This window comes from Mizuhopecten yessoensis, unplaced genomic scaffold (genome assembly GCF_002113885.1).
Source record: "Mizuhopecten yessoensis strain PY_sf001 unplaced genomic scaffold, ASM211388v2 scaffold8995, whole genome shotgun sequence".
In the NCBI taxonomy this organism is placed as follows: Eukaryota; Metazoa; Mollusca; class Bivalvia; order Pectinida; family Pectinidae; genus Mizuhopecten; species Mizuhopecten yessoensis.
In genome coordinates this window covers 412609-426003 of record NW_018407826.1, presented here as the reverse complement: position 1 = coordinate 426003, position 13395 = coordinate 412609, and the positions used below count along the sequence as shown (strand labels likewise).

Genomic DNA, 13395 nt, shown 5'->3' with positions numbered 1-13395 from the left:
CCGTGTTTGGTCGTACTCTGCTGTGAGACTCTCAGTCCCCGAGGTTGGTCATACTCTGCTGTGAGACTCTCAGTCCCCGAGATTGGTCGCACTCTGCTGTTAGACTCTCAGTCCCCGAGGTTGGTCGTACTCTGCTGTTAGACTCTCAGTCCCCGAGATTGGTCGTACTCTGCTGTTAGACTCTCAGCCTCGGAGGTTAGTCGTGCTCTGCTGTTAGACTCTCAGTCCCCGAGGTTGGTCGTACTCTGCTGTTAGACTCTCAGTCCCGGCGGTTGGTCGTACTCTGCTGTTATACTCTCAGTCCCGGAGGTTGGTCGTACTCTGCTGTTAGACTCTCAGTCCCGGAAGTTGGTCGTACTCTGCTGTTAGACTCTGAGTCCTCGAGGTTTGTCTTACTCTGCTTTTAGACTCTCAGTCCCCGAGGTCGGTCGTACTCTGCTGTTAGACTCTCAGTCCCAGAAGTTAGTCGTACTCTGCTGTTAGACTCTCAGTCCTCGAGGTTGGTCGTAACCATGCCATGTAGTGTGAACTATTCTGACACGGTTGAATTGTAATACTTTATTTTTAGAATAAACGGTATTCTGTAGTCAAACGTTGTAAATCTGAAGGGTAATAAAGGGTTTTATAGACACCTTTCCATTTGTTGTATTTGCACAAATGCTTGGGACTCTGTTGACCGACAGGTCGGGGTTAGAGAAAAGAATGCACCTGCTGTTACCCACCGCATGTATCGTAAGAGGCGACTAATGCGTGAACCCCCTGCAGAAAAGGGGATTTGCTTTCTTGCCCACTACCTGGGAACACAAAGGCGACCAAAATAAATCGTTTGCACCCATTGCAATATTTGGGATCTATCTATTTCTTTCTACTTCTATCTACCTTTCATTTCCTAGCGCCTTGCTTGGCAATACCTCACTTTTGGCTTTAATGTTGAATGTTCGCCCAATTGACGAAGGCAGTGGGTTCTGTCCCTAGGCTGGGACATACCAAAGTCCTTCACAATTAAAGTTGTTATCCCTTGCTTAGCGTTCAGCATTTCCGGTAATTGCAACACCTGGTTCACCCTTTGTCAGTATAATGTGACCGGGCGGAATGCGGAATGATGTGCAGGGTGCCATCGGCATGGTATTTCAATGAGATTGCATTATAAAGTCGGCATCAGAAACGCGCTATCACAAGGAGGCAAAAACATCAACATACCCTGCCTCCTGCACACATAAGCATGCATACACAACACACATGGAGGCATGTCCTTAAATGACATTGGCTGTTGAAACGACGTTAACAAAATAAAACCAAACCAATCCAAACTCTCTTGACATTGATTTTCATTGTGTTGACCACAGTACCAGTGAAGAGTTGTTACTGAACAAAATGGCCACCAAATGATGTAGTAAATACTTTCCTTTGTTTGCCTCTTTTTTATCATCAAAATAATTTTTTAAAGGGGTGTTTCCTTAATTTCTAGTCTTTATTTCACAACCATTATATGTCAAGTTTCGTGTTCTTTAAACCACCATTAAGGAAAACGAAATTTTGGTTTTAAAGTTTAAAGACGTTATTAATTTCATAGGAATATTTCAGCAAATAATCTAACGTATTCTGTAAACCATCCGAGAATTAGCTATCATAAACTGCATTTCGCAATCATTTATATGAAGTGAAAACATAATTGGCGATAATATTTCACCTTGTTACAATCCATTTTTGATTTCAAAGAAATCTGTGAATTTGCTGTTGTATTTCACACTACACTTCACTTTTTGCTATAATGGTATACTAATTGATAATATCTCGCCATCAAAGCTTTCTCTAATCAGCTTTTGATATCCCTGTACTGGTCACTGTTAAAGAATCTAAGTACGTAGGTATATGAAACGACCTGTCATTTTTTTCATCGTTTTTTCAAACATTCTGAGAAACTGTTGCCATATTGTCGATATTTGTCGGCGATCTGTTGTGATGTTTCCCATAAAGAAACCTAATTTTGTATACTACCGTCCAATAGCCCCTTAGTAATGGTGATATATGTGGTTAACATAGAGGAATGATAAAGTACTCAATTATCTTGAAATGTAAAGTGGAAAACCCCCAGATTGTAGTATTATATAAAACAGGATTTCTTCAATTAATCAAGAAGAAAATATAAGACAATAGGTATTTGAAATAAGATTAAGACAAAATCTAAAATTTGTCTTATTTCGTAGTTATAATAATATAGAATATGATATAATATAATAATATAAGGTAAATGTACAGATATTACTGACTGCCCCATTGTAATCAATACACTGATGATTACTTGTTGGTTTTATATAACGGTAACGAAACTTCCAACCAAGAAACAGTAAATGGATGTTATAGCTTTTGCAAATATTTCAGGATTGAAATGAATATGTTAACAAACACATAGGTATATTTTCGTCAGATAAAATAAACACAGAATGATTATTTTTGTGTGTGGAATAGCAGAGTTGTTAAAAACTAGAATGGAGGATACAGTGAGAAACTATATTGGCAGTGGTCTAAATTGATAAATGTTTGGATTTTTATTGGATCTTTAAAAAAAATCAAATCGATAAGGAGTGTAAATTTACATATAAACATAAGATGAAAACTTGTATTTGTGTAATATTTTAGCAAATGCTGTATGAATTTATTAATTTGATTTTGTTCTACACATGCAGTATAACTTGTAAAATATTCACTGTATTCTAAATAAGAAGTCAAGCTTACTTTGAGAATACCTTTGATACACCAAAATTTAGGTAATGTTTGAACACACAGAAGAATGAAATAATAGTAGCACTTATTATTGCATATTATGCAAATATACAATTGAATTAAACAATACATTTACGCATGATACAATCCTTACTAAATATCTGGACTATACAGTACAATCTGTCGTTACGTGAATAATTATATATCATATATCGATCACAATATACAAACATACAATCATTACCATATTTCAAGGGTTTATAGTCAAATCTAACAATGTATTTACATTTATATTATACTGTACTTATTAAATTACATTTACACTATACTTATTAAATTACACACATACTCCAAAATCTTCGTTTTACCCCCTACAAGCACGGCCTTATTAGACGATACTTATCTATGTGTTTGATATGGTCACATCTTGACGCTAAAATCTTTGGTTAGTGCGTCTATGTCGGGGCATTAACGTGACCTTTGGCATTTCTTTAACCGGCTCGAAAAACGCCTAAATAATTGAACATTGGTTGCCTTATTTTATTTATACAAAACCCGAAAACAATGTTTAAATGTTTTATGTATGCTTTTATCATCCACTTTTTGTTCATCATCCGAGAAATGGTCCGCACGGGTGACCTGGTTTTGTGGCGCGTCAACATATTTCAGACTGCTTTAGAAAATATGTGCGAGTATACACATAAAGGATAATATCAATTAATATGGTCAGTGTGTTCAGAAAATAATCCTGTCTATAGATTATCGATTCTTATGATATATTATGCTATTTGTGTCTGGCTGATATTAAATCACAACTTTTTAAGGATGCTAGTCTTGCACAGATACTTTTCTGTAATATAAATCCGTATCAATTCCTTGATAGACGAAGCAATTACAAACAGTAGCAGATCAAACGCGTGACTTTAAAAAAATTCGTTTTAACACAAACGGAATACTTCCTACTAAGTAAGAAGAGAGGAAAGAGCCGACGAGGTTGGAAGAGGCATATATTATATTAGGTATGGAATAAAGCGACTGGGCGACACCTCTGGTTGTATTTTCCAAGGCGGACTAAACCATTTGCCTGTGTGGAGACTTCAAATGGATTATGAATTATAGACTGGATGAGTGCATCGGTCATCTACTCAACACAGAGGTAATCTGCCCAAACAAGGTGTGGTTTGTTGATGACTATTTTGGACTAATGAACTAATATAGACACTAGAAATACTGTCGATTTCTTTACAACCATTACATGATCTACCGAGATGTAGGAATTGACTGAACAGGGTGAAACAGTGTTCCGATCCTACAAAGCGCTTTAGAGTGGCTTATTCTAGCTAGATAGGCGTTATATCAAATGTTGTATATTATTTTATGGCACCGAAATGCAGCCATCCGTATCGCATGGAATCATACCCATAGCAATGGCTCCATCTATATCCTGTCACGTGATTGTTTGGTGACCCTAGAGAATAATATAGACATATGTAATACAACTTGTGCTTTACTGTCCCATCATTTGTGACTTACAAATAAAGTGATAAAAATAGACTAGGTCTTATCTACACCCGAGTACGCCTACCCCAAGTACGTCTACCGCTAGGAGTTTATCCATCCAGGACGCGCTCATCCCCGATATCCAGGGGTTATGCTCACTTACACTCTCTACACCCCTGAAATTTGTCATGGCAAACTTGAAGATAGATGTTTGATTGGTTTCAGGTAAAACAAACTGACAAATCTCTAGGCTGATCGATACCTGTCTTTTGAAGATTACAAAGGAGAGACGCCCAACTTTAAAGCCTGTCAAATTTTTCTGTTATGTGACCGCGAGATTCTTTTGATGTACATCAAAGGATCGAACTAGTCTTCTTGTCTCATCAACAAGGTGGCGCACACCGAGCCTTCAATTTTGCTATGACATATTCCAGGGGCGTAGAGAGCGTAAATGAGCATAACCCCTGGGTATCGAGGATGGGTCGACGCGCTAGGCTCCAGAATGACATCATGAATCGACATATAGACATCACGACAGTCGTATTTCACTTGTACTCGTTCGTGATGATAAGGTTTTCGTTAAAATTTCAAAGAACTTGTTAAATACATATTTAAAGTACTTATGTACTTAAGTAATTATAATCCATTTTGGGTAGTTTTACAGCATCCATTTGCAAGATTTAAGCATGTGTTGCGACAATACAGTGTAGATAAATGTCCATTTCTAAACAAGCCAGGATCAAAGGCGTCCATTGATCAAACCACCACGTTCCATTATTCAGGATTTTAAGTTACAAGGATTAAGTTAAGGATTTGATATTAAATACAGTACTTGTTCAACATTTCATGTATAATGAAGTAACAGTCTCTGCATAAATGTTAGAAAACAATCTTTGATAATTTTAAGTTTCAGACATCTTCTGCATTTTATTTTATGCCATCGCAAATATAGGACGTCATGTATAATAAACAATCTTTTATCAAGTTAAAGAAATCTCTTTGATTAAAACTTCAAATCAAAAATTATAATAAATATCAAAATAATGTTATAAGTGACACTAAGTTATTAATAATTACACTGAAGACGAATTTATTGATAAAATAGATTCTCTGAAAATAATGCTCCATTATGAAGTTGCTTCACCCTAAATTAGATCAAGATCAATTTTATTTTTATTCTTTTTAAATTAATCAAAGCTTTATCATCTATATATATATACTATTAAGTATGTAAAATATATAAAAAAAAATGTTACTGTTTTGTATGTTTTGTATAGATGAAAATGGTATATGATATGAAAAAAATGGATAAACATGATGAAAATAGACTATATCAAAGCTATATGTATACGACAGTACTGTATATATGATACAGGTAATGTGGGAGAACACAGGTAAAAACCAGATAAAATATATATGAAACAGACTATAACTGCTATTACAACATTACTGTCTCTATGTTTCTTCAACAGTTAATTACCCTGGTACTGTTACAGGAATTTAAAGCGTATTTTGAATTTGAACATTAAACCTACAAGTCTATCTGTGTGTATCCCGAACCCCTGCTACCAGACAGTCACTCCACTGGGTCCAGTCGCTCTGTTTTTATGAAGGTACCATATATAAGTTACGTTAAGTTAAATTCTGAAGAAGGACGTACTCTCGTTCGAAACGTTAAATTGTCATCATGGTTTTTTTTCATATAATTATATATATAACCTAACATTCAAATTATAATTGACTTTTCAAATACGACACATTTAAAACTATTCAAACGTATCGTCAGTGATATAATGTCAGAAACAGACTGTGAATATAGGTCAAACTTCACATATGTGCTAAATGAGAATCGATGGTTGAGTGCGTCTACTTAGCTAACTATCCATCACAGTGACAGCATTCAGGAATCAAGGGCAATGGCGAAACATCTACACAGCGATGTCGTCTTAAAGACAAGGGAAATGCATACGGCCGGGGAACCATTGAGGGTGGTAGAGTCTGGCTTCCCCTCCCCTCAGGGTGATACCATACTCGACAAAGTCCGCTACACCCGGGAACATCTCGACCCTTACAGAAAACTGCTGATGAACGAACCTCGCGGCCATCTTGATATGTTCGGAGCGGTGTTGGTTGAGCCGGATCACAAGGACGCCGACATTGCTACCATGTTTATTCATAACGCGGGGTACAGTACGATGTGTGGACACGCGGTCATCGCCCTTGGACGGTTCGCCGTGGATTCAGGACTTGTCAGGAATCCCTCCAATCCGGAGACGCGCGTGGCTATCCAGTGTCCATGTGGACTGGTGGAGGCCTTTGTGGAGTACAAGGACGGCAAGACCGGAAACGTCCGATTTAACAGTGTCCCGGCTTTTGTCTTCGCTACAGGTAAAACTTTCAGAAACTTTACGATTTTCCGATATCGTTATTTTCATTTTATTGTACTCAAGAATGCGTGTATTTAAAGAAGAGTTGCTGTTAGACTCTCAGTCCCCGAGGTTGGTCGTACTAAGCTGTTAGACTCTCATTCACGGAGGTTGGCCGTGCTCTGCTGTTAGACTCTCAGTCCCCGAGGTTGGTCGTACTCAGCTGTTAGACTCTCAGTCCCCGTGTTTGGTCGTACTCTGCTGTTAGAATCTCAGTTACTACTGTAATCGAACGAAGATTATAAGACCATGTGTTCCTGAAGGATACGTGTCTTCTGCTTCATTGCCTTTTAAATATAGGTCAAATCTGAGTAAAACAACATCCTCAAAACGAGATCCTGGACAGTAACAACGACACAAATACCACACTCATTAACAAAATCAAAATCATCGACCCAACCATATCTTGAAAGTGACCATAAAACTTGTCCATAACCTTTATTGACCTGCATCTGTCGAAACACCGTTTTAAGTTTGTCTGTCAGCAGAAGAAATATACCACATCAATCATGATATTTGAAGCAAACTCTTTAGTACCTAATCTAATACGAGATTGTATAAGCATGGATGTTAATATCAAGAAAAGATCACGACAAGAAAGTAGAAATCGTCCATGTTATCGTACAAAGTAAATGAAATCGGCTGATGTCAATAAGTCTGTAGTGTCCTAGGTCTCATTTTCGGAAGGGTGATACAGGATCGACGTGTTCAGTACATTTCTTGTTAGTTAGAGACGGCATGTCGTCGATATCTATGAAAGTGGAATTTGAGAGCCTGGCAAGGGTTTTGTTAGTAGCCTTGATAAACTTTTCAATAAATTCAACCCAACAAAAACAAAATCAAGACTGTAAGAGGAGGGGCACTGGAATGCCTAAAATCTTACACCGAGCTCAAAAATATTGCCAGAAGTTCAATTATTTTACGATATGAGCCTAGGTATATTTTATTTCTTTTGTCGTGTTTTCCACAAAATATGCTACAAAATAGTTTACAGCTTTATATCTATATCGTCGTTCGCCTTTCTAAAGGAACAAAGGCTCTCGTTTGGTTTAATGTGAGATATGATACTTGTAGTGGAAAGAGCATGAAAGTCGAATGTTTCGGAAAATTGTTTTGGTTACAAGCTATTCATGTCTTTTTGGCAAACAGGAAATTTGAAGTGTTTGCAGACAAGGATCATTTCCTTGAATGTTTTGTCTGCAGACCGATAGATGAGTGTGGGTTGGACAGCTATACAACCTGTGATATGTTATGGATGAGAAGCTTGAGGTAACTAGGTTTTAGTTATTAGAGAGAATACTTTTCTAATATTGTAAACATGTTCTGAAAGTTAACTACTTGGTATAAAGAAACATCAAACTGGGTAAATACTCAGTATAGACGTAAAGGTTAGAATTATTATCTTTTTATCAAATAATACACAAAGTAATTTAAATGACAAATTTATACAATTATAACACACTCAGGATTTCTTAATGAATGTGAATTGGGAAACAGTTTTGAAAAGTTAGAGTTTTGAAAGCTACAGTTAAAAAATATTTGTAAATACAAAACGTATTGGATTCTTTCAATGATCAAATTACAGAATATCTTAACATGAACTATTATTATAAAAGCTTCTTAATGAGAGGAACATCCTAAATTAGCTGTTAACTTTTGTAAGTGTAGGGTATGCAATATAAAAATTCCTGTAGGATTTGATTGATGGAATAATAAACGCAAGGTCGAGAGTATAAAACATGCACAAGAAATTAATTAAGAGATGAATATGATTTTCTGTCGGAATGCGAAAACCCCGTGCATAGATCAGAGAAGAAGTAAACTAACGTGTCACCATTGTTTTAGAGTGAAAATATGTTCCATAACATGTTCAACTCCCTTGTCACATTTATTACCATAATAACTATAAGAATATTTACACGTAAAATGTATGCCGTACCTATTTATAGATTTATGGACTGATATGTTTATGTATTAATGTATGTATACTTATTGTAGTAGTTACATGATGTAAATATTATACAGCTGTCTAAAATGTAAATAACAGCAGTTTAGTTGGCTGGGCACAAAAATATGTCGACTGAGGAAAGCTCAATGGTAAAAATTATTAAAAGCAGAGACGTATATAAATATATACCTCTCTGCTAAAAGGGAGAAAGTTACTTTTTGGAGGGTAACTTAGCGTTAGAAAGCAAATAATGACCTCATGTCTTCCTTGTTCCTTTTTCCTTAAACCGATTTTCTACATTTTTTACGTCATGTATGTAACACATTGACAGCGTTTTAATTTTATTTCCTTATCATTACCTGGTACTCTGATGCCTACTATTTCTGGGTTTGCTCTGATAGCACATGCAAGTGGTTTTGCTTGAATAATGTATAAAAGTGGGGCGATCGGGCATCCCTGATGAGCTGATATTGAGATGTTGAAATATTTAGATGTGAAACCATTAGTTTGGATACATGTTTTTGAATTTTTTAAAAGCATCTCAATCCAAGTACAAAATTTATTACCAAAATTAAAGTCTTTAAAACATCTTAATACCCAACCCCATTCTATCCTATCAAAAGCCTTTTGTTGGTCTTGAAATATAATGGAACCATCTTGTTCTTCCCTGTCACTAAAGTCTATTATATCCTGTAACATTCTATTGGCATCCATAATATTTCTACCTGGTACAACGTCTTTCTGGTCAGGATGTATAAGTTTGTTTAAATTTATTTTCAGTCGACTGGCCAAAATTTAGTCTTCTTAACTTATATTTTTACAAATCTGAACAAGGCCCCGATGATACATGTTACATGCTTTTTGTAGTAAATATACATTTTCATGTTTATAAGATAGAAGAAATCTATAAAAGTGTCTGATACAACTTCACTGCAATATCTTTTTCAACTACATGTACATATAATATGTTATCATTCCTTAAAAAAAAGAAAAAAAGATGACGCATTTCATTTGTTTCTAGATGTGACTGTAGATGTCCCAGGATACGGTCACGTGACAGTAGACATCGTGTACGGAGGATCGTTCTACGCCTTTGTAGCGGACAGTCAGTACAACTTCCGGCTGGAGGAGGCTTCTATACAAGACGTCAGGAACGCTGCGGGGGCTACTACAGGTGCGTTTGTTACACGTTAACATAAATCATCTTGTGAATATTACAGATAGGATTCAGTAATCAAAGATAAAATAGTTTATCTTACTTAAATGTGTTAACTAGATAGATTCGACAGAACTGGATAACATTTGCTCGTGTAAATAGAGGGGTCGTAGTAATAGGCGGCAAAGTGTACCAACGACAAGAAAAGATAGTCAATTTTTTTTTGTATTATGGCTGCTAAATTAGTACAGACGCCTGGCAAATCAATAATAAGATATAACCGAACATTGACCAGTAGAAGGAAGACCTGAGGTAGACTGATAGTGAAAGCGGTTCGCGAAGATATTTTTACTCTGTATAGTGGCTTCATCGGGTCACCTACCCGTCTGTGTACTTTGTTTACCTTGGGTCACCCCACCCCTGTATGTACTTTGGTTACCTCGGCTCCTTTTTATGTACTTTGGTTACCTCGGGTCACCTCTCCCTATATACATGTATAGAGAGCGGTTTGGTTTGGTTTGTATTATTTAAATTCCTATCAACAATTATGGTCGTTTAAGGACGGCCTCCCCTGTGTACGAGATGCATGCGTGTAGTGTATGCATGTGTTTTGGGAGGCTAGGGTATGTTCATGTTTGTATCCTTTAGATAGCGCGAAACTGATGTTGACTTTATGGTGCTACCTCACTGAAGCATACTGCCGAAGACACCCAGCAGGACACCTCACCCGGTATCATTATACTGACAATGGGTGAACCAGTCGTCCCACTCCCAAAATGCTGAGCGCTAAGCATAAGTAGAAACTACCATTTTTAGAGACTCTGATTTGTCTCGGCCAGGGGACAGAACCCAAAGCATTCCTCACAGGGGCGAACGCTCAACTAAACTCCAAAAGTGAGGCATTGTCAAGGGAGACTTTAGGAAGAAGAAAGTTCATTAGAAAGAAGAGAAAAGATAAGACCACAAATTTAGTCGCCTTTAACGATCATGAATGGGGCAGCAAGTACAATTGGGGGAAAGGTAATATGATGTAGTCACTTTACTGTGTATGGCTTGAGGAAGCCAAAGTACATAAAGGAGAAATGTGACCAGTGGTAGCCATAATACACAATGTACATAAAAGAGGGAGGTTTCCTAAGGTAGCCACGGTACATAAGAAAAAGAGGCGGCCTTAGGTAGCCATACCATATAAAGAAGAGAGGTGACCCGGGGAAGCCACAGTTCATGAAGGCGAGATGTGGTATTTTGGGGTGGAATATTTCTCATTTACACGCAATGTTCGGTACGGTGAGGTCATGGCCAGTCCACTTCAAATCAGCGAGATAAAGATGAGCTGTCAAGAAAGCAAATTCATTTTGCTGTTGAATTCGCAAATTAATTCCAGAAACCTACATATACATACTATTGACACGGACCTAACGTCAGTAACCTCATCCGCAATTTTTGTGTTCCCGGAAAGTGTATAGAAAAAAATATCGTGGGTTGCTGAAGCTATGTTGTATTAAGAAAAAACAACATCTTTACGATTAATTTGATACTAATCATTTTAAATTTGTATTGGCGATAGTCTCTGTCATCATACATCCCCTTATACTCACATTTGTGTATAGAACGTCAAAATAAAAGACGTGAATGTTACATCGATAGGCCTTGCCCTATCGCCTTGTTTCCTCTTAGATAGTTTGTTAGGCGTGGACGAACCGCCGTAGTGCCTCGTCTCCGTTTGGGTAGTATTACGTCTTTAACGCGAATGAACCTTGACAGTGCCTTGTCTCCGTTTACCGATTTAGGCTTTACATGTGATGAGCCTTCAGTGTCTCCCGGTAGCTAACGTATTGTCATTGGAATCTTTGTGCATGAACGCGCCTAATTGTCTTGGTATTGACATTGTGTTTAAACTAAATGAATCGAGATTTTAAGACGTCATTATATATAAAAATGATTATCTTAAAATTATGTTTATATTATTTTCTGTTCCAAAATAAGACGCCCTGAGAAAGCAGCTTAAACTGAGTCACCCAGAGAGTGATGACCTCGCCTTTCTGTTCGGAACCATTGTTACGGACGGACAAGACGGACAAGACGGATGCAGTGATACACCGTCGTCTAATGTGTGTGTTTTCGCGGAAAGACAGGTACGTCGACTCAATATGATGTTAACCAAGAATGAAGGATAGATTGAACTAATGGGTCAAATCTAGTATTTTTGAAATCTTCGATAAAAGATGTCGACAAGCTGTACTAGTTTACCTCCTTTCCGGATTGTGCTGATTCCGAAATGAATGCAAAGGATATTTTTGACAAGAGGGAGCAGTCTAACTCATGTCCTATTATTAGTTATATTATTAGTTATGCCAATATTTCGCTCTCTTTCGGAGGCCACCTTCATGACGACGCTTTTCATTTCTCCAAACAGATTGACAGGTCACCGTGTGGTTCCGGAGGGACGGCCAGAATCGCTAGGCAGTATCATAAAGAATATATCAAACTTGGACAAGCCAAACAGTTTATGGGGCCATCCAAAGCCAAATTCACGGCTAAGGCTATTAAGGAAGTGACATATGGTGGATACAAGGCAGTAGTGGTAGAAGTTTCCGGGAAGGGATACTACTGCGGTTCTTCAGAATTTTCCGTGGAGGAAGACGACGTCATAGGGAGGGGATTTCTGTTGTAATCCAAAATTATTTTGGGGATTTATAAGTGATAGATGTATTACCGTAAATTGATACAAATTTTAGAAATTCATTATGATCTTGATATATAAGTTTTCTATGACAATAATAACGATACATTGAGATCACAAAATAGCACCAGATTACCTAGTACCTAAATACTGGAGGGTTAAAAAATAAAACGTATATCTCCAACATTTTTCTATTTCTATTTTCTTTTTGTGAGGGATCATATGCTACAGCATACATGTAAAAATCCCTTGCTATGGTGAGTAATCAGATATTTACAGACAAATCAACAGCCAGAAGCCATCTCAAGCAATTATATTTTCGAAACAAAAAATGTGTTCATCTTAGAATAAAAGTATATTATAACTTTTGTATACCAAAAATATTTTGATCTTAACATTATGACTGAAAACTGACAGAAAAGAGGAAAACATTTGTTGCAATTTGGATGGAATGATTATTTAATCAACAGAGAGAAGATGTTTGGAAAAGATTCGTTGGTTTATTCCTTTTCAAGATGGTCACCAAAACGTTCATTCTACTGCCTATCTCAGTAGTCAGATTCCCAGACAGATTTCTTGCAATATCAAAGGGATTCAGATATTGTGTGTTTGTTTGTTACTTTGTTTTTATACATCAGCACTCCAATGACCTCATCCGTTGTCAGGTTCGTTCCAGTCACAAAAGCCAGACTAAATATAATGTTTGGATTCGTTACAGCATGGCACCAAATGATATTATTATTTTAATTGATTTTGAGCTGACTCTGATTGGCTGAAACAACATCATGTGACCACCTGTAAAAGCAGTTATAAACCTGAGTGGTTTGCAGGTGTTCAAAAAAGTTCGATCACATCCGCTCTGATACGTCTGTATTCTAGCGTTGGAAGCCCTTACTTAAGCAATCTTTCGGAGTAGCTCAGGTCTTTTACTCGTTTGGCTGCTTATTAATCATAAGCA

At 37.0% G+C, this 13395-nt stretch overlaps 1 protein-coding gene across 1 annotated transcript; it reads left to right on the top strand.

Moving 5' to 3' along the window:
* Positions 1-6090: 6090 nt before the first annotated feature.
* LOC110457034 (trans-L-3-hydroxyproline dehydratase-like) lies at positions 6091-13061 on the top strand. The gene is made up of 4 exons (XM_021508125.1): positions 6091-6612; positions 9620-9772; positions 11741-11889; positions 12171-13061. Exons 1-4 carry the CDS (start codon positions 6141-6143, stop codon positions 12426-12428), a joined length of 1032 nt encoding a protein of 343 aa, XP_021363800.1. The 5' UTR covers positions 6091-6140; the 3' UTR covers positions 12429-13061.
* The last annotated feature ends 334 nt before the right edge of the window (positions 13062-13395 follow it).

Coding starts and splice junctions, on each gene's coding strand:
- LOC110457034 (XM_021508125.1), top strand. CDS start 6,141: ATGGCGAAACATCTACACAGCGATGTCGTCTTAAAGACAAGGGAAATG. Junction 9,773..11,740: donor CGCTGCGGGGGCTACTACAG/GTGCGTTTGTTA, acceptor TTCCAAAATAAG/ACGCCCTGAGAAAGCAGCTT. Junction 11,890..12,170: donor GTGTTTTCGCGGAAAGACAG/GTACGTCGACTC, acceptor TTCTCCAAACAG/ATTGACAGGTCACCGTGTGG.